Source organism: Carcharhinus amblyrhynchos, chromosome 11 (assembly GCF_965287045.1).
Source record: "Carcharhinus amblyrhynchos chromosome 11, sCarAmb.v2.hapA, whole genome shotgun sequence".
Taxonomy (NCBI): Eukaryota; Metazoa; Chordata; class Chondrichthyes; order Carcharhiniformes; family Carcharhinidae; genus Carcharhinus; species Carcharhinus amblyrhynchos.
The window spans coordinates 74,160,815-74,180,633 of NC_137334.1; the positions used below are offsets into that span (position 1 = coordinate 74,160,815).

Here is a 19,819-nt window from a genome sequence, read left to right on the forward strand (position 1 = left end):
TAAGCAGTCCAGAAGCCAGACTTACCAGTACCGTCTATTGAGACTGGTAGTGTCTCCCTGCTGTGCCAGGTGTGTTCCGTGCCGCAGTCCCTCTTCTCACCTTCCTCGTCGTCCCTTGGCAACAGTACTTGGTTTCCATGTGGGGAAGAATCGTGGTTGGGCATAGTCACTGGACTGGAATCTCTATCCAGGGCATTGATAATACTGTCATCTTCCGCAATGTGAAGCTTGTCTTCGTCATCTGTTTCTGAACCCGTATCCACTACATTCTCGTAGTTCAAAACTGCAAAAGAGAAAAGGCATTGGAAGATTTGAGAGTTGCAAAAATGTAGGTAAAGCACGAAGAGAGAGGCTGAAGGTGGAGTGAGTAAAAATCTTTACCATGCCTATGCTTTCTCAAACCTGGTCCAATCTCATATAAATTCCTCCACCTAGCGCCTGGTGTCTCACTTTCCAAATTCTTGAGAGCGCTGGCAAAACATGCCAAATAAGCTAAAAAACATGCTTCAAATGTCAGAACAGCTCAAGAACCAAAATAAACCAGTTTATTTTGCCACACAAACCTGATGCACTTGCACCAGCATTCCTTAAAATAGACAGTTTATAAATAAGGTCTTTGAACTGAATTGAAGGTGGCTGCTTCTGCATTAGCTTGCCTTCCCAGTCATTCAGTGTGCATGGTAGTACATAAATTGTCCACTTTACCACTAGACAAGAAAGATTAGAGTAATAAACACAGGGACATTAGTTTAGCTGGAACAACATACCATCAGTTACACACATACAGACACAACTCTGACAAAAACTGTTTAACCCGGCTCACAAGAAACACAAACAGACACACACAGGGTAAAATCTAATGTAGGTGACGGAGGTCTTGTCTCTTGGCTAGAGAGCTGGCAGGAGCTCCATGTCCCCTCTTTGCCTTGCCATATTAGGTGACAATTAACTGGAAGGACCCTGGGAGCTGACATCCTGCCCACCAAGAGCTGCCCCCCCCCCCCCCCCCCCCCCAAAACAGGATCCAGCTGCTTTTCAGTGTTCAGCAGTGCCGCCAGGGTGGCAGTGGCTGCTGCGGGTAATGCACACACCCGATGTCCAGCATTGTCAAAGGGTTCAAGTCACAGGTCACAGGGGGATTACAAGTTGGGGATCTGGGTTGGGGAACAGGGGTGTGGCACTCAGTGAGTCACATTACCCTTGTTTCCCCTTTCCCCCGTCATCCCAAAGATGGGTTCCTTGAGGGGGCTTTGAGTGTCGCTGAATGAGGGATTCCTCCCCCCCACTCCCCCCAACCACCCACCCAACCCCATGGGAAACCCACAAACAAGTCATTGGGTTTCCCGCAAGGTAGGTCTCCTCCCTGCCACTGGGCAAATACCATCGGCCATAGGATGAGGGTGTTAAATGGGCTTTAATTACCCATTTAGAGAATTCAAATGGCACTGGTGCAGGAAGGCCCTCCCTGGGATTTAATCGGGGGAAGAGCGATGGTGGGGTGCTCCTACCTGCAACACCCCTGCTCGACTGAATGCCCTCCTGCTACTAAAATAACCACACAGGAGGACACACACACACACACACACACACACACACACACACACACACACACAGCTCAGTAATATGGCCTCATGACGAGAGGAAGGAAAACATCTCCAGCTAAATCGCAAAGTTTTCAGGTTCATTTTGATTTCTGCGCTCTTAATAAAGAAATCCTTTGGCTTTATCAACTGAACCATCTCAAGTGGCTCTTGCCAGCTATCAGATTATACAGGAGTGGCAGGAACAGAATTGTGCTTGTATCAGGTTTAGAATCCTCCTCTCATGAATTTGTGAAACATTGAAATCATTTCTATTTACAACTCTTGCTTTCCAGGCCTTCCTATCTGCTTCTTTTCCTGCTTCTGGAAGGTTTGCTGTTTATTATTTTGTGAAGAAGAATAACAAAAGTAGTTTTATATATTATGTATATATATTATATATATATATATATCAGCTGGGACAAAAAAATTACACTGCGCATATCTACTCATAATATGATCTTTGTATAATCCGCGGGTCTGCACTTGCCTTCCCAACAACTGCACAACAGGTGCAAATTAAAATGAAAACGGCAGCGAAGTTGGGCAAACAGAAATGCTGACCTGGTTTGAATACCAATTGACGGGCGAAACAAAACCTTTTCAAAGAGGTGTGACCACAAGGGTTTAGGCAAGTTCAGGCTGGGTAATGCCCTTTGAAAATAAATGATTTTTTTTTAAAAGGGAATATTCGTCTTCACTCTAGCTGTGTGGTCCAGATATACCTTGGCACAATTGACTGTGCCCTTCCTTTGCAACGGTAGTTTAACCATTTCTTAGCAACGTGCCGAAGATTCTTTATTGCACAAGGGTTCAAGGCTTCACTGGATATATTTGTCTCGGGCTACAACAAAAGGTCTGAGTCCTGGGAAGCTATCAACCCACTCCCTAAAAACTGGTCTCTGGGTGCAAGAGAAATAAAGAGAGGTCTTGAAGGAGTGAATAAAATTATCTAAGGCTGGACAAGCATTAAAAGGCTTTTTATTCCATAAAAAACATGCTTTTTAAGGTCTTTTGCTTGTCCACAGCATTCTCTCAGAATAACACGTGAACATTCCCGGTGCAGTGTGATTCAAATATTTTAGAGAAAAGGGGATAAATGATTAATCACTCGCTACCGCACTCACAAATATCAGCACAGGCTAAACAAGCAATGAAGTCATGTCTCAGTGTAGGGGCAGCAGCAGAACATACATCACCCTCAAAGGGCAACAGTACTTTCCCAACCTGCAAGACCTGGACGACAGTAAATATTATTCTCTTCATAAATACCAATTTCAGTCCTGACAAGAATCTCTCCTCTGAGCAATAAGCTGAAACCCCAGCACCAGTGACTGGCTCAGAGACCTCACTAAGACTGTGGGAAAGATGTAACAATAGTGCTTCGGTGCACATTAGCATTTTATTGCGCTGATAAGCTCAGCACCCCTACCCAGGCAAGTACAAATGATACTGAAATTATTCTCTTTTTTTCAACAAAGCAGATTGGCAGTGAATACACTCCTGGTATAAGTAACCTGAAGGCTATTTATTTAGTAACTTCTGCAAACCTCAAGGATTTTAATTAAAGCAGTTTTGCAAAAACTGGGAAGTTGTCTGCCTAGAAACCTTGAAAAGCAAAACTAGTTTCCCTTAATTGACAGGAATATGCACACTTCAGCTAAAATAACTGCACATAAGTATTGGATCCTTTTTCCCATTTCCAAATCAACTGAGATTTTAATCCTCCTTTTTATTTCGCTCTGGTAAAAGCAAAACCAAGCTAGCCTTCCGCAGTCGCTACTGTGACTTTGTTAAAAGTATTGTCTGTCTCTGATCTAAAGTGGGCCATTTCTTACATGTGGCTCCTCCAGATTTACCCAAGGGCCACCACAGAGGCTTTAGTCATCAGGCTGCAAGTTGGCACCAGCACAGGGTATTACTTCAACCTACAAAGAAGTGGGTGCCTGAAGAATTCTTCAGAGTTATTTTGTAAACACTCAAAGAGAGAGAGGGAGAGGGGGAGATGTCCAGTCGCTGGCTGAGAATAAACAATGGCCCCGTATTAGTCTCTGGACAATGAGAAATGCCTGCCAAGTGAATAGCTGCAATGGATGCCAATAAAAATGCAGATTTCAAAAAGATCCATGGAAGGATTTCTTTAGTGGTCACCTTGTCTTCTGAACATTTTGATCAGGTGCAAAAGGAACTGGACTTACAGTAGATCGAACTGGCTTTCCTCTAAGCTCAACGGAAAAGCTTAGCAAAATGTTTTTGAAAACTAAGGCTGGAATTCTCCAACCTCGCCCGCGGCTAGGATTCTCCACTCCCGCTGCAGTGAAAGGAGTTTTGGCTGGGTGCCAAATTCTCCATTCTCGCTGGCAACGGTGATAGGGCATACAACATTGGATAATTCCGGACTAAATTCCCGCTGGCATAAAAGTATGCATTTGCTAATGTGCAAGACGATACGAATGCCCAACAAAAAACGGATTTCTGAACGGAACATTTGATTGAAGAGCAGGGTAGTGAGTTCAACAATACGAATACTTCTTTAAATTTTTACCTGTCACATTGTTTATGGTGACAAATATTAATGCTGATGTTCTGATGATGCTGATCACAGCATTACAACAGAAGATGGCATTCCAAGAAAATTAAAATCAATGCGCAAACGGGACTACAGGCTCTAATGGGACAAAGTTACTAAATCCATATCAACCTTGCCTGAAAGGAAATAAATTTTAAAAACTCCAAGGTTAAAACAAAAGTGCTACGTGGATAGAATTGTGGGTTCTGGTAAAAGAATTTAAAAAAATTAAGTTTACATCATGCTGAAATATAAATAAATAATGCCATAAGTCTGATTTTGGCCCAATGTGCACCAATGGCCCAACAAAAATATATTAACAGACCCATCATTTTATTATCTAATTTTAAAACACAACAGTGATGCCCTCGTCCATGCAGAAATATGTTTGCCTAAACTGCTCCTTCCGCCCATCTCACTGACGTACGGTTTATATGAAATAAAACAAAGTAAATATATTTTTGAAGGTTACGTGTGCTTTTGTCCTGTATTTGTTTTTCTCTTTCCAAACCGTACAGTCTGATAAGATAAAGTGTTTCAATGGGAACAGACTTACTGTGCACTTTAAGGCTGTAGTGTTCCTGCAACATTTTTCTCAACTACAGAAATTTGAGCTCAGCCAGCCAGACACCTACATGAACTAAACGACTTTAGCGAGATTGTCCAAATAAACAATTATCTGGCTGCTTTCTACAGAAGGCTAGCTTGATAATAAAAATCCAGTGCCACCTCAGAATGACTTTATTCTATGCAGATTTTTAAAAAGTGCTTCGTAGCTACCTGTTTGAAGAGGAAATTTTTGGGGATAGATGATGGAAATTGAGAGCTATAAGGGTGATCTGCTTTCATAATATTGTTGTTTAATAAACGGTCTCCCATTTGTTTGCAAATGTGCAAATCATGTTTAATGCGATGTTGCCTCACCAGCAATTGATATCATCAATATTGCGGAAATGACACACAACTCTTCTCCCTTTACAAACAAAAAGAGATAGGGCAAAACAGTTTTTTCCTCTTTATTTCATAGAGTGCTCACATAGCCTTGTATGGACATTGTTCACCCACTTGCTGCTTTGGTGAAAATGTCCAGAATATCAGGTCTCGAACCTTCCTTATCTCAGTACTACATAGAATTACATGAAATGTACAGTATAGAAACAGGCTGTACAGCCTGACTCAGTGTATATGCTCCATGTGAGCCTCCTCCCACCCACCTTCATCCAACTAGATCTGCATATCCTTCTATTACTGTCTCCCAACTATTGGTAAATTTGGGAGAAAGCATAATGAACTCAAAAGGTCAACTGAAGAAACTCTTTTCCCACTTCTCCATCAACATGTAGGACAAAAACAGCTGAATAGCTACTTCACATTTGCATATTACTCCCCTCACCTTCTCACCCCTTCCTATGTGCAAGGCACAATTATCAATAAAACATCCCATATGAACAGCTTCCCTCCTGTTTTCTCTGACTTGTTTGATCAGATATAAACCTGACAGCCAACACTGAGGTATGATGACAGTGAAGTAGTCTACTTTTGAGCCTGAAATTATGTTAAAATGCACAATAAATGCAAATTTTTGAGAATTGGACAGCAAATTACATTCCAGCATTTCAAAGGACTTGTTTGTGGGCAGAATACACTTAAGCTTGCATTCCTTTCTGCAAACTTATTCAAAGAGGGCTAAAATTCAGCCTAAACCACGTTGATTTGTTGTTCCCCTATCATTTTCTGAATGAGTTTCCTTTAGCCAGGAAATTGGACTGTTAGTCCTGGTTGGCACCAGTGTAGTCCGCCATCAGATAATGGAAAAACTGATCAAGCAAGATAAGTCACTCCTTTTTACCCCCCCCCACCTCATTTCATAAGATGAAGCGCATCAAAATGACCTGTTGTTCCATCTAACAGCTCAGCACAGAGCTCCCAAAACTCACCAACGAAGGTAAGATAGCGTGAACCCCCACAACACAGGGCAGGTCTAGTTGACACCATTGCCATCTTGATTAAATGCTTATGCATCTCTGCTATTGAGCTGCTGCAGCACCTATATAACAATAATGTACCTTGCCAAAATACTTTGCACAACTTAATAATCCTGTGCAACACTAGCTGCAATTCTGATGAAAAGGCAACCTTCAAAATGGCCCAGAGCTTTCGAATAATGATGGTGTCCAGATGACACCCCTGCCATGCCACAAGGTGAGTACAGTCAGCAACCAATACAATGACGCTCACACTCAGCAAAGACGTCATTGTGCCAAACTGTTTCCTGACTTGTGATCAAGCAAATTAGATGGCATGGGGGCATCAAGTGTGAAGATAACACATTAATTGCAGGCTTGTAAATAGAGCTGGCAGCTGATTCAATTGTCTTCAACTGAATGGAGCTTAAATAAATTTAACAGGGGTCAAATGCTGAGGGAAAAAAAAGTAAAAACTGAATGTTGCAAAGGGCTGATCTTCTTCAAAGTGTTAAACCTCTTGGCTTTACAGATCCATCATCTTTGTATGTCAGCCCATGAAGCAAATCTTCCACCCGAAAACCCAGCAACTTTAAATTGCGATTAAAGCATTTCCTAAATATATTCTCTCTAAATACTGAAAGAATAGATTGAAGTTTTTACATCAAAGGCTATCATACTATTTTTTTCGAAGTATTCCTATTCTCCAGTGTGGCTCTCAGTTGCCTTCACTTGCACTCAGCACCATGCTTTATGCTCCCAAAGGGACAGTACCTGAACCATTGGATCATCTACATTTCAAGACCTCAAGTCAATCCTGGGTTTAACGTTGATTAATGTGCATGCAAATTGCACTAGGCAGCATAGGAACGAAAGATCTTTTTTTATTGTGTCGGTGGTAAAATCGCTTAAAGCTGACCAGCAAAACTCTCCAAAAAGCCCTTTCAATAAATTATCAATCAAACCAGAATACTAATAATGATTTATAGTCCAGTCAGCTCTTCAGAGCTCTTTTGTTTCCACTAAGGCATAAACATTACATCCAAGAGCAACAGTAATGAAAGTCACTCAGCCAGACTCGCCTTCAGCCTTTTCCTCAGTGAATCTCAACTTTCACTGAAACTTCCTTTACAAAATTGCTTATACAGGCGGCAACTAAAATCAAATCATACCTTTAGCTGAAGAAATGACAGCTGGGTCCGTAAGGAAATGGCTTACTGCAAATAAGCCCTCATGATCCCATGCAGCTAGAGGCCCCAAACAAACACCTTCCATCAGCAGCAAAACAATTTTTTTTAATTCCAAAGTTCACTTCTGGTTGGGGCAGCCTATATGCTCAAATGCCTTGTAATCCTCTCAGCTAAGAATCATATTTAGTTCTGGTGCTGGGAATTAACAAGAGCCTTCTCTGTCTGGCACTGTTAACAGGCAATGTGTTGCTTTCTAGCCCATCAGTTTCAGGGGATGGACATGGACATCCACCTGATTGGATGGAGGCAATTTGTCGTGCTTTTAAAAAAGAGAGAGAGATTTGGGAGTATGTTAATCACCTGAATGGCTCAAAGGGGAGGTGTGCGCATTTGCAAATTGGAAATGAGGTCATTGTCTGCTAGGTTTCCAAGGGGCGTTGGGTGCTGTTAAAGTGACAAAGATGCAGCTGACTGTATCGGGCTCACCTAACAACCCAGCAAACTGAGCAAGAAGTGACAGAAGTGAAAGGCACAGAAAGCAGACGCTCGATACATTACGGGGTCTGCTTTGTGGCAGGGAAAACAAGCACAAAAGCAGGAAATTCAGTGATGTGTAAATGGAACAATGAGAAGGGAAAAAATTCAATAATTTCTGTCAGGAGGCATTGACTGAAGCTGGACTTTAATTGAATTAAAGTCCCATTATTTGTTCAATCCTGAGCAACAGGCTAGCAAAGCAAGGTTTGCTCCACTGTTCTGAGGTACCAACCTTCCTCACCCCGTAATACTCAGCCATCTGTGCACACATCCACACATGTTCTATCTCACGGCAATTGCACTGGGCCCCTATCAAGGAAGGACGCCAAAAAACACACACACATACACACGCACACACACACACACACACACACACACACAGACAGACACACACACAAAAGCTCTCCAGGCCTCCCTCAGGTCCAAAGAGCAGGGGAAAAAAAACTGGTTGCTTGTCACACAGGTGAGCCAGCAACCACATCCTATCAGCCTTAACACGCATCAAGCAAAAGAAAGGTTAAAATTAGAAAATTCAATTTATTTGATAATTTCCCAGAATAATTAGAGTTAATATGGGTTAATTAATATGCAAATCTCTCAGCAGATGTTCTGCAGCAGGGCCCAAGCGTGAAAGCAGTCTGCCTTCCCCTACGTGATTTCGGCTGTCAGTTATTGGGCATAATTACTGTAACTAACCAAATACACACAAAACGTTGAGAATATAAAATTGTTACAGTTTCGCCTGTGTGCAAGCTGGTACTTTGCTGTCACAAAGGGGCCAATTTCTTTTTAGAAAATAAAGGTCTCTTTTTAGCTTCCTAGGGCTTTTAAAAAGGCAGTGACTAAATTAAGTATCTTATCTGCTCCTATGCATAATTTAATCAGTATTTTTGTTGAACTCCTCCTCTTGATACTCTGGTGCAAACAGTGCGAAAGCTGGCAGATTTTGAACAGGTATAGGAAAAGAAGAGAATCTGAAAGAGGTGAGCACGTGGCGGGACCTATTCACAACTCCAACGCAACATTTTGCGATTAACAAATTAGTTGGGTAGTTTGTTCAAATTGCTGCTGAAGATTCTCACTATGGATTTACTTGCAAAGCAAATGAAGTCACATGAAAGTGTTTACTGTGCCACACAAATGTATTTATTCCATAAATGCCAGCAACACCTCACTGGTCAGCTAGTTATAACTAACTCGTTATAATTAACCAGGCCAATATCACCACCTCCTGTTGCAGAAAACTCCCCTCCCCCAGAAGAACCAATGCTGTGATACTATGATTGAACGGATGGTGTGTTCCCATGTCTCATGTAAATGTGATTTCAATATTGGCCTCCTACATCCATTTACAAAACAACAGGACAAAGTTTTCCATCTTACTCTTTGATGGTGACAGTAGTCTTTTAACATATGCCGTTAATTCAGACTTTTTAAACTGGAACATATCTATCCAGTGTTGAGATGTTTCCATTGTTTAGAAGTGAACATGTTGGTAAAAGCTGTTTTTAGCATACCTTTATTAATTTCATCCGTTTAAAATAAGTTGCATTTTTGGGAGACTCAAAGAAATTTGGTAGCAATCAGGTGCTTTTCAGAGTAGAATTGGGCTTCCTGTTGAATTAAACCCTAAGGAGGATGGAAATCCCAGCCCCGAGTGCTGCTGGTCATTTAGAGACGACTTAAGAGCCTCAATAAACTTCCCGGCTCGTAGGCCGGTCTCCACCCTTCCTGCCCTGAGCTTGATCAGAAGGAGTCAGGAAGGCAGTGTTTCACCACCTCGCACCATCCTGCCCAATAAAATGTGCCCCCCCCCCCCCACCCAGCCTCTAAACACCTCCCTGGCGGGGGTGGGGGGTACGTAAAAATTCTGGCCTGTCTTTTCATCCTCTAACAGAACACACAGAGGACCGTGCTACCAGGTCAAGATGGCTTTTTAAAATAGCCATGTTGTGGAAGTTCCATTTCCACAACTAGTTTTTGGTGCGATCATTTTCTCTCTCTTCTGCTGTCTCAGTGGGTGAAGATGCCACGTGATATGGTACTAGACCATACAAGGGGTGGGATGTGATGGGCTGGTGTGCGCTGAGTAATAAGTCTCACAACACCAGGTTAAAGTCCAACAGGTTTATTTGGTAGCACAAGCTTTCAGAGTGTCACTTCTAAGCGCTGGGTTGACCAGTTCAGTCAAGGTGGACATGAGAGGGCCACAATAAATGGCAATGTTCCTCATATTATGCCAGTATCTACAACCAATCGCAGCCGACTGGAACATAGGGACCAAAAACAGAAAATGCTGGAAAACCTCAGCAGGTCTGATGGCATCTGTGGAGATAGAATGTGACAACATCCTTTGATCCAAAATGATTACTTGAGTAAGGCATGAGAGGGTAGTTGAGGAACTTCAACATCAACAAAACCTTATGCAAATATAGTGCCTTACAAAGTAATAAAATGTGAGGAGGAACTTCAATAAAGTATTATAAAACAAACTGCGACACTGAGCCACTTAATGAGATATCAGATGGCTTACAAACTTGGTAAATGAGGTAGGTTTTAAGGACTGCCTAAAAAGAGAAATGCAAGGTAGAAAGGCAGACAAGTATATAGAACATATTTAAGAGCTTACAGCCAAGTTAACTGAAGGCACGTCCACCACTTGGGGAGTGGCCAATAATGAGAATGATCGAGAGGCCATAAATTGAAGAGGGCAGATACCTCAGAGGATTCTGGGGCTGGAGGAGATTAAGATATGGGGAGGAGCGATGACATGGAATGGCATTTGAAGGTAGGGATGAGAATTTTAAAATTGAAAATGTAAAAATGGTGACAGATGTAGGAGAAAGTTAATGTCACTTAAGGAATACTAACCCCCACCCGCAGCACTCCCCCGACCCACGCTAGGGTCTGCCAGACAGATCCAACCAAAATCCCTGACTTACTTTAAGTCCAGGATACATGCCACTTCTTTGGGATTGGCATGTAGTCCAGCAGTGATCACTATTCGATTCTGGCATTGCTGGGACTACAGAGTTGCCAGCTAATCTCACTGGCCAGCAGCTCTCTAGGGCAGGATTACCTCCCAGGTGAGTGGAGAAGATCCACTCCAACTCAATTAAGGCTGCACCAGGCAAATATCGCCACAGGGCCGGTAGGATTCTGAGTAGCACCATGCTGACCACTATTTTAGCCAGGGGGAATAAGGTAATCCATCCCCCAGTAATATCCATCTGATTGTTTTAATAAGTTGAACATATGAAAGTGATTCTATTTGTGTCACTATGAATTCACAGCACCATTCTGTATACTTGGAAGTTTACCCTTGAATATGTAGCTGTGCAGAGTACTGGAGATGTGTCTGCTCTGGGGAGGAATATCTTGCATGACAGACTCGCAAATAAGAAAATTTGACTAAAACTATTTTAAGACGGAACGCTCCGCTATTGTGAACATTTTTTCACTTAAGCAGGGGGTGAAGTCTGCTGACGTGAGCAACTCTTTTTTGTAATGTGGAACTTTACTTGTAAGTGTTTGATTGGCACCCCATCCACCACATCAAAAATTGACTTCCTCCACCACCAACACAGTGACAAAAGTGTATACCACCTACAAGATGTACTGCAGTAACTCACCAAGGCTCCTCATATTATGCACCCTCCAAATCAATGACCTCTACCAGTTAGAGACATGCAGGCAGCAGACACGCGGGAACACCAAAACCTGGATGTTCCCCTCCAAACCACACTCCATCCTGACTTGGAATTATATTGCCATTAATTCACTGTCATTGGATCAAGATCCTGGAACTCCTTTCCCAATAGCACTGTGAGAGCACCAGATGGGCTGCGGCAGTTCAAGAAAGCAGCTCACCACCACCTTCTCAAGGGGAAATTAGGGATGGGCAACAAACACTGGCCTTGCCAATTATGCTCACGTCCAGTTTTAAAAGTTGCAGTCACACACTCTGCTAGCGTCGGGCTGCCCTTTCCTAATGCGGGGTAGCGATCTCTCCTGGTCTGGGGGCTGCTCTCTGTGCTAACTTAGGATTTCTCTCATCTGCTGCGACGTCCCTCTGCCAATATGGAACTCTTTTCCTGCTGATTTGGGACCACACCCTCTGCAAATTTGAGGCTGCTCTCGAGGGACCATGCTCCTTGGTGCTGCACGCCATACTGTCTGCGATTTGGGACTTCTCTCTCTCGGCCTACGTGGAATTAACTTTGGCAAACTGAAGAACCCAGGCCCACCATCAAAAAGAAGCATCAACTGTGTTCGATGGGATATGATGAAATATATAGGGTGAGTTTTAGCCTCAGTTTCTACTGCCTATGATGCTGTCCACCAATCCCTCTGGTGAGTATTGTGCCAGTTTACAATAACAAAGTAGGCAGTAGCTTGGGCCAAAAAGAAGGATTTAGAGACACCGCCTGTCAATTCACTGACCCCAAGCTGAAAGAGACAAATTTCCAACCCGTGCTCTCTTCAAGCACAACTCGTTGCTGAGGAGTGTGGGATCAGTGAGCTTATCCTATGCAATCTATCCCACAATAGACACTCTGCCACCTATTTAATCTCCTGAGGGGAAAGGTTCTATATGAATACTCAATAACTAAAGGCAATCAAGTGAATCACCAGAATGCCTGTGCAAGTGAGGCAAAATGGCATCCATGCTAATATTGAACAATACAATGCGCAATTTCTGGGATCCGTTAATCTGCTCAACCTGCAACCAAATCAAATATTAAAGATCTAAACTCCATTATCTGTTGTAAGAATTGTTACAATACCTCTCCTTCTGATCCTTGATTTTATTTCCATTTCATTTCACTAATCCATGTGCTACGTCACATGCCCAGTTAGTTGGTTGAATTTAATTCAAGCAAAGTACTTAATACCAATGAGTAGATTCACTGGAATGAGACCTTGTGCTGTTCGGAGAAGTCACTGCATAGTTTGGCTTTATATGCTGCTCGTCTGTTCTCTGCTTTTTTTTGCGTTTAAGCTAAAAGTATTTTCCCCCACTCGCGCATTTGGATAATACAAAAGGAAAGCTTATTTTCAAGTCTGTATCCGAGTTAATAGCTTTCACCTAAATTCCATTTGCTTTCTCACACCTGCCGAAGGCCTTTCTCCCGACTGGTCGCAATGAACTTTTCTTTCCCCCACCTTTACCAGATGGTTACACACCATTCCCATAACGTTTGACTAAAATACTAGAGGGAACATTTACTCTCTGAATCTTGTGCGGACACCTGTGGTAATCTGGCTGTTAAGAGATTTAACTGCTCAAAAATTGAAATGATTTTTTTTTCTGTGGGCTGCCTGTGAAGCCTGGCCTCTTACACCACTTGGATTCAAATCCCTTTCTTCTTCATTTCAGCAGTCCTGAGAGGGCCTACATGGCCCAATGCCACCAACAGCCTGCTAAATCCTATCTCTCAGGTACTGGAATCTGCTGATGCAGACAGTAAGTTGGCACTCATCAGCTAAACACAGGGTGTGGCAAAAGTCAGACAGATAGTCACACTGCACTGCTATCAGCTTCCTTTTCTCTTGTAAAGGAGGCCTGACTTTTTTTCACAAGTGCAAAGCAGTCAACACGATTACTAGGTGTACCCCTTCCCCCTACATCTTCGAAGGTATGAACGTTTGACACATCACTAGTGCTTCCAACTTACCATCTTATTTCTGGCATGGGCGATTAAGTAAATATAGTGATCCTATCATTGTGTGTCTATCTTTCAAATGGATGATTGGACGATCCGCTGGAGATAAAGATTGAGGAAAGGAAGTCCAGCTCATTCTTAAACCAGCCTTCTTATAACAGTACACTGATGAGAGGGAGAGAGAGAAAATGAGAGCCAAGAAGTGTGCTTAATATAGCAAGTAACTTGCTTGTGACAAGGCAGTAAAAATTCCATTAGAATAACACGAACAGACCTTTTTCGCTTGGTATCCCATATACCAAGCACAGCACAAATAAGATATCTTAAATTTTTCAATTATTCATTTATAGCACCCCATAAATGCACTATCCTGCATAACTTTAGCCCCATGCTTCAAATTCAATCCACTTGCTAAATATATATTTAGTAAAGACTAATTTATATGCTAACACATCAAGCATATGTTGAACACTGTTTCAACACAACACAGTTCCACACAGCTTGAGTTATAAGTAAAGAATGTTTCAAAGAGTAATTTAATAGCAGTTGCTTCCTTTTCCATGCAAACTAAATGAGAACTGGAGGACTGGAAGTTTTGCTTTTGCTCGTCTTTAGTTTGCTAAATAAAATTTTGTAACACAATACCTAATTAAAATTGTGAACGCTCCTAGCATTTTGTTCCCACAGATTGCCTTTACCTTCCTGGTAATGTCAGAATATCAGACACAGAGCTGGAAAGCAATCTGAATTATTCAAGGTTGTTTTGCATTCCTGTTGGGAACTATTTAATGAAGCTTCTTGATTTGACCATTTTGTGTTAATGTATCTACATTACTGATACTGAAAGGCTATGGCCACCATAACAATAACGTTGTCCAACATTTACTTTAAACTACTACGTAACGCACTTCCGGAGATAATCACTCCCTTCAGAAGTAATAACAAGGTCAATTTCGATTTCAAATTGCTACTTCTCAATTGTTGACAGCCAGCGAGGCAGGTAGGATGGGCTGCTTATCTCCATGACAGCGCTCCTACATGGTCCGACAGGATTGCTGCATGATATAAACGTGAAGGGCCAAAACGGTGGATTTTTAATAAAATAGTAAAATCCCAACATTTGGGGAAGCAAAAATAGAAAAGGCTGGAAAATCTCAGCAAGTATGACAGCGTCCGTGCAGAGAGAACAGAGCCAACGTTTCGAGTCAGGGACACCTTTCGTCAGAGTTGGAAACGTATTGCCCCTCCCCTTCAAGAGTTGGCACGCTCACCCACTTGAGGCCTTCCTTCCATTGTCTCCATGAATCAGACACCTTTCAGGGACTCTGCCCAGCAATCACTAGGTCACAAAGTCAGTCTCTAACCACTTTGTGGTACTCAACCAAGGGAACGATGTCTTCAAATTAGACTGACATATGCATCCATAAAGAGCTTAAAAGTCTTCCGGTCACAAAGTTCTCTATTTCTGGTAGGCTCCACAGATTTGCTGTGTGCAATATCTGCATTCATCTAATTAAAGGGACTAGATTACAACTTTGCGAAAATAGTATTTTACTGTTGCCACTCATTCAATTTCTACAGCGCATTACATTCCAGGGCTGCTTTGGGGACTTGGCCATTATTTTCAATACTTGCACATTTGTACAAATGATACACTGGGGAGATGGTTTCCGGGTGATATAAATTTACCAGATTAAAAGAAAACGGATGCCAGGTCAGAGCTTGCAACCCAATACTTTTAAAAGTAAACTTTCAATTGTTTTGGAGAAGAAAACAAGAACAATCCCCTTCTAAAAAAATTAAAACTATGAATTAAAATCCAATAAATTTCAAGCTATTTAATTGCAAAGAAAAATGTTATACCTTTTTATATATACATATCAATATAGGATCAAATATCTTCTTTTGTCTGATTGTGCTTATGTGACTACAGTTGATAAGGTGCAGTACAATTGGTATTACAGAACCCTTAAAATCAGGTCTTTGGAAACATTCCAAAGCAAATTATTCCATATCAGTCTTTTTTGTTCCCTTCCCTGGAAATATTGCTTACTGGATGTAAGGATAATATGGAAAATCATTCTGAACAGCTTCTGTGCTTTGAGCTGTGTGGGAGTTCATGAAGTGTATTAATCGTTAGATGGGAAAGAGTATTGTAAGGTGGTCAAGCCAGCCTTCTCTCTCAGAAGCTGAAAGATCAGAGAAAATACTATCCAGGTGAGGCCCAGACCCCTTTTCAGGCTCATCTGAGTTTTGATTCAAATGGAAATGAGAGTATAAAACACATCTGTTCCCCTCCCGTGCCAGCATATTTGCCACCTGAATAGCATCCCCACCAGGTATCAACAAGACGCAGGAAATGGCTTTCCTTTTCATCCCACCTCTCTGCAATGAGTAAATGAGTGCCCAACAAGACGGCCCAGCTTCCCCGTGTCTCCTCAATCTACTACTTTTTGATCAGGAGCACGAAAGACTGAATATGTGTGAATGCTTAGGTACCTGGGGTATGGAAAGTGGTAATTAGCCCAGCAGGATAATTGATGTGTAGATTACGCAGGAACAAATGCTTTGACTTGCTTGTTCTTCTTAACACTCCTAAACAGATTCTTCTTTTTTTATTAATGAACACTTACCTCCCTGGTTAAACTGATAAGAAACCATGCTGTACATTAAATGGAAGGCTGCTCATCATTCTGCTCCACTGTGCTGTGTTGGTGTGATCTTTTTCTCTTCTACAACCAAATGCATATTACCTTCTAACCAACTCCCACTCTCTCCCATCCAAATATATACACACATATGCACACACTCAGCCACTCACACACACTCTCTCTCTCACACATATTCTCTTGCATACAAACTCACAAATCTCTCACCCGTTTACACACATATACACACTCACACTCTCCTGCACACAGACTCTCTCATTCATACTCTCAAATACACACTCTTTCTTACACACACACATACACACACCCTCTCTCTCTTGCACACATCCTCTCTCACACAACAAACTCACTCACTCTCAAGTACACACCATTTGTTATAAACACACACACACATGCACGCTCACACTCTTGCACACATACTCTCACACATACAAACTCACTTTCAAATACACATCCTCTCTTACTCACACGCCCTCTCTCTCTCCAACACACACATCCTTACACACATAAACACACTCTTGCACACACACACACACACACACACACACATTTCATCTAACTGAATTAAACTCTTGGATTAGTCAGGATAAGTAGCAATTCTCAAAGCTGATTCTATTATGTGTCTCCACTTGTAGGCTCTTGTGCTACAGTTACTCAGCTGTGTATTTGGGAAATTCTAAAAGCTGAAGCTTTACTTTTTGCAAGGTATTCCAGCCTGGGCGGGGGTGCAAGAAATCTAACTCCTCCAATGATCCCCGTGGAGCTTTCAATCTGTTCCTAAACCAAGGAAATGGGAAGCAGCGAGGATGCAAAGTGTTAACGCTGCATACAACTTATTTCAGAATGGACTCAAAAGCCAAGTTGAATTCTCATCCCTACCTTGAGAAAAATAATTGAACTGTTGCTGAGTTCATTCCATCAAAACATACCCAATAAAAAACAGTGCCACTTTTAATAATCCTTTGCCCCCACTTGGGACAGAACATTCCACTGCAATGATTGTTCTGTTTTCGATCGAGCAAGTTAGGAACATCTCCAACAGGTCAGTTAACAGCAAGAAAATAAAGAAGGCTTTAAATACACTTTTAAAAAGACTCTGTTCAATATTGACCTGAATAAGTATTAGATCTAAACCAGTACAGTAAGTTACTTGGAGCAGTTCAGCTTCTGATAAAGCAGACTGAGCAAAATCTGCTATGTTCAAATGCACAAAAAAAGCTGCTTGCTTCATCATTAACTAACTTGTTATTGAACCTGTCTGAGGTGGTTCCAAACAAGCTAGGTTAAATTCAATTGGTCTGCTTTCTCACATGTGTTCACAGGAGACTTGGTTCAGATAAGCTTATCAACTCTCACACCCTTGTGTTTCTCACTAGAAATGATCTTTTTTCTTCCAAGTAGCAGAGTTGACATAAACAATGCACGTTACCATTCTTACTCAACGTTAGAGTACATTTTGCATGGGGTTCAATTACTCATGCTTCCGAAAGCTTGAGGTCTGCTGGAAGTAGAACTGTTGAATGTAGGGGTAAGGTTGGTGTTAAATTTGAGCTGAACAGGAACTCCTCGTGGATCTGTTTTCTCTGTAAAAAGTCTCTCAGGCAAAATTACTTTCAAAGACTAAAGGGGGAAAAAAACTGAGAGTGCTGTTTCATTTTTGCATTTTAATTGCAAGCAGTGTATCAAACAGTGAGACTAAAAAATGTTTTGAGGCCTGTGCTCCGAATTCTGTAAAAAGTCTGACAACACCAGGTGATTCACCTGACGAAGGGGCTAACCCCGAAAGCTTGTGAGTATATTATCAAATAAATAGGTTGGACTAAAACCTGGTGTTGTCAGACTTTTTACTGTGTTACACCAGTCCAACGCCGGCATATCCACATCATGACTCCGAATTCTGTACAGGATTTCGGTCACATTTGGGAACAAGGATAAATTGATATAACATTTGGTCCAAGAGACCAAACAAGAACTTATGCTTAGTTAGTTTGTTAAGTACCAGTTACATGACCAACTGCTTCAAAACAAAACACAATAACAAGCATTACAAACAAGAATTATTTCTAAAATAATCAAATAAAGCCAATATAAGAGTGCCTCATGGAGACTAATACTCAAATCCAATAGTTATCAAGTGTGGTCATGTCCCACCATCAACTACCACTCCTCTGGCAAAGGTTTAACAGGACCAAAATGGACTAATGCCTAATTAGTTCAGTATAGACCTTCAGGTACGCCATGAACACAGATGGTTCAGCTGTTCATTCATGCTCTAGGAAGCATCAGTTGTAAAGCATTTAATGAATGATATTAGGACAGAGGCTCACTTTTACAGAGGATGGTACTAAAGGAATCAACCACAGCAAGTTTGGAGGAACTTAGTAGAATGAACTTGATCATAAAGGTTCAAATCTGTACAAATGCAAGCACAGTGAGAATGCCCTGGATATATCACAATGGTAAGCATCTTTAATCTTTTATTTATCAATTCATGGGACATGGGCTTCGCTGGCTGGCCAGCATTTATTGCCCATCCCTAGTTGCCTTTGGAGGGCAGTTGAGAGTCAACAACATTGCTGTGGCTCTGGAGTCACATGTAGGCCCGACCAGGTAAGGACGGCAGATTTCCTACAATATTTTCATGGCCAACTGAGCATAGCAAACAGAAGTTTCAATCTTCCCCAACTGGTAATGCAAGGGTTAATTCCTTCGCTGATTAGCATTGTTTTGTTGACCTAAAGTGTATTAAGTATTTGGATAAAACTGATCGTAACCTCAGAATATTTCAGATTTTCCCAACATGCCATTACTGTAAGACTAATGTCACATTTTATATACCACATCCCTTCTGTGCACACTCTCCCCATACCACTATCCCCTCCCCCCTCCCCCCAATCACTTAAGAGAAAGACAGCATTTTATTAAGGTGGCTAAATATGTCTTGGACTAGGTACATCAGCAGCAAGACGTTATTCACCTACTCATCACATAAGAAGCAAGCAAACAATTGCTGAAGCTAATTTCTTAATTAGCTGTGCTCTGGCAGTAATGATTGTAGATTGTGTCAACTAAAATCTGTTTGGTTTCTGTAAATTGGAGTCCGACAAGCATCCCGTTCCGTCTAAAACCTGATAACTCTCACCCCCCCTGTCTTTTGTTTTTCCTTCCAGCCTTCTTCCTGTCGCCATCTCAGTATTTAATCTGACACCGTCAGGCAGCTAGAATGTTTTATTCTTCCTCTCCCCCTCAAAGAGGGAAAAAGGAAAAACAAAACATTTACGTGGGTACAGGAGAGCTGGCTGCTTCTTTCAACACAGGAAACCAAGAGAAACCTAGTGGCGACTTACAAATGAGGAGAGCTCTTTCTCAACAGCTAATCAAGGCTGTGCTTTTAAATACACGAAATGATAGCTCTTAAAGTTCACCATAGTTTCTTTATCAATGTCGTCATCCATTCAGCGCTGCATCTCTGTAGGCCTTAATCTGAGCAGACATAACTGCTGCATACCCCTATCACCTATCCATGAAATCAGATGGCATCACTTTTTTTTTCCAAAAGTATTTTGCTACTTTCTTCAATTACTCTTGATTACTTTTGACGTTTAGAACAAAACTGCAAGCTTGGTTTATTTTCTGAAAGGAAA

The 19,819-nt window shown here is 41.7% G+C and overlaps 1 protein-coding gene across 2 annotated transcripts in view; it reads right to left on the reverse strand.

Annotated features, from left to right (window-relative positions):
• The window catches only part of zeb2b (zinc finger E-box binding homeobox 2b), a 132,608-nt gene that overhangs the window by 42,353 nt on the left and 70,436 nt on the right, over window positions 1–19,819 (reverse strand). For both annotated transcript variants that reach the window (XM_080199380.1, XM_080199379.1), the window contains exon 3: window positions 26–283. In XM_080199380.1, the coding sequence (XP_080055506.1) occupies window positions 26–283 (258 nt within the window). The remainder of the gene's footprint in view (window positions 1–25; window positions 284–19,819) is intronic.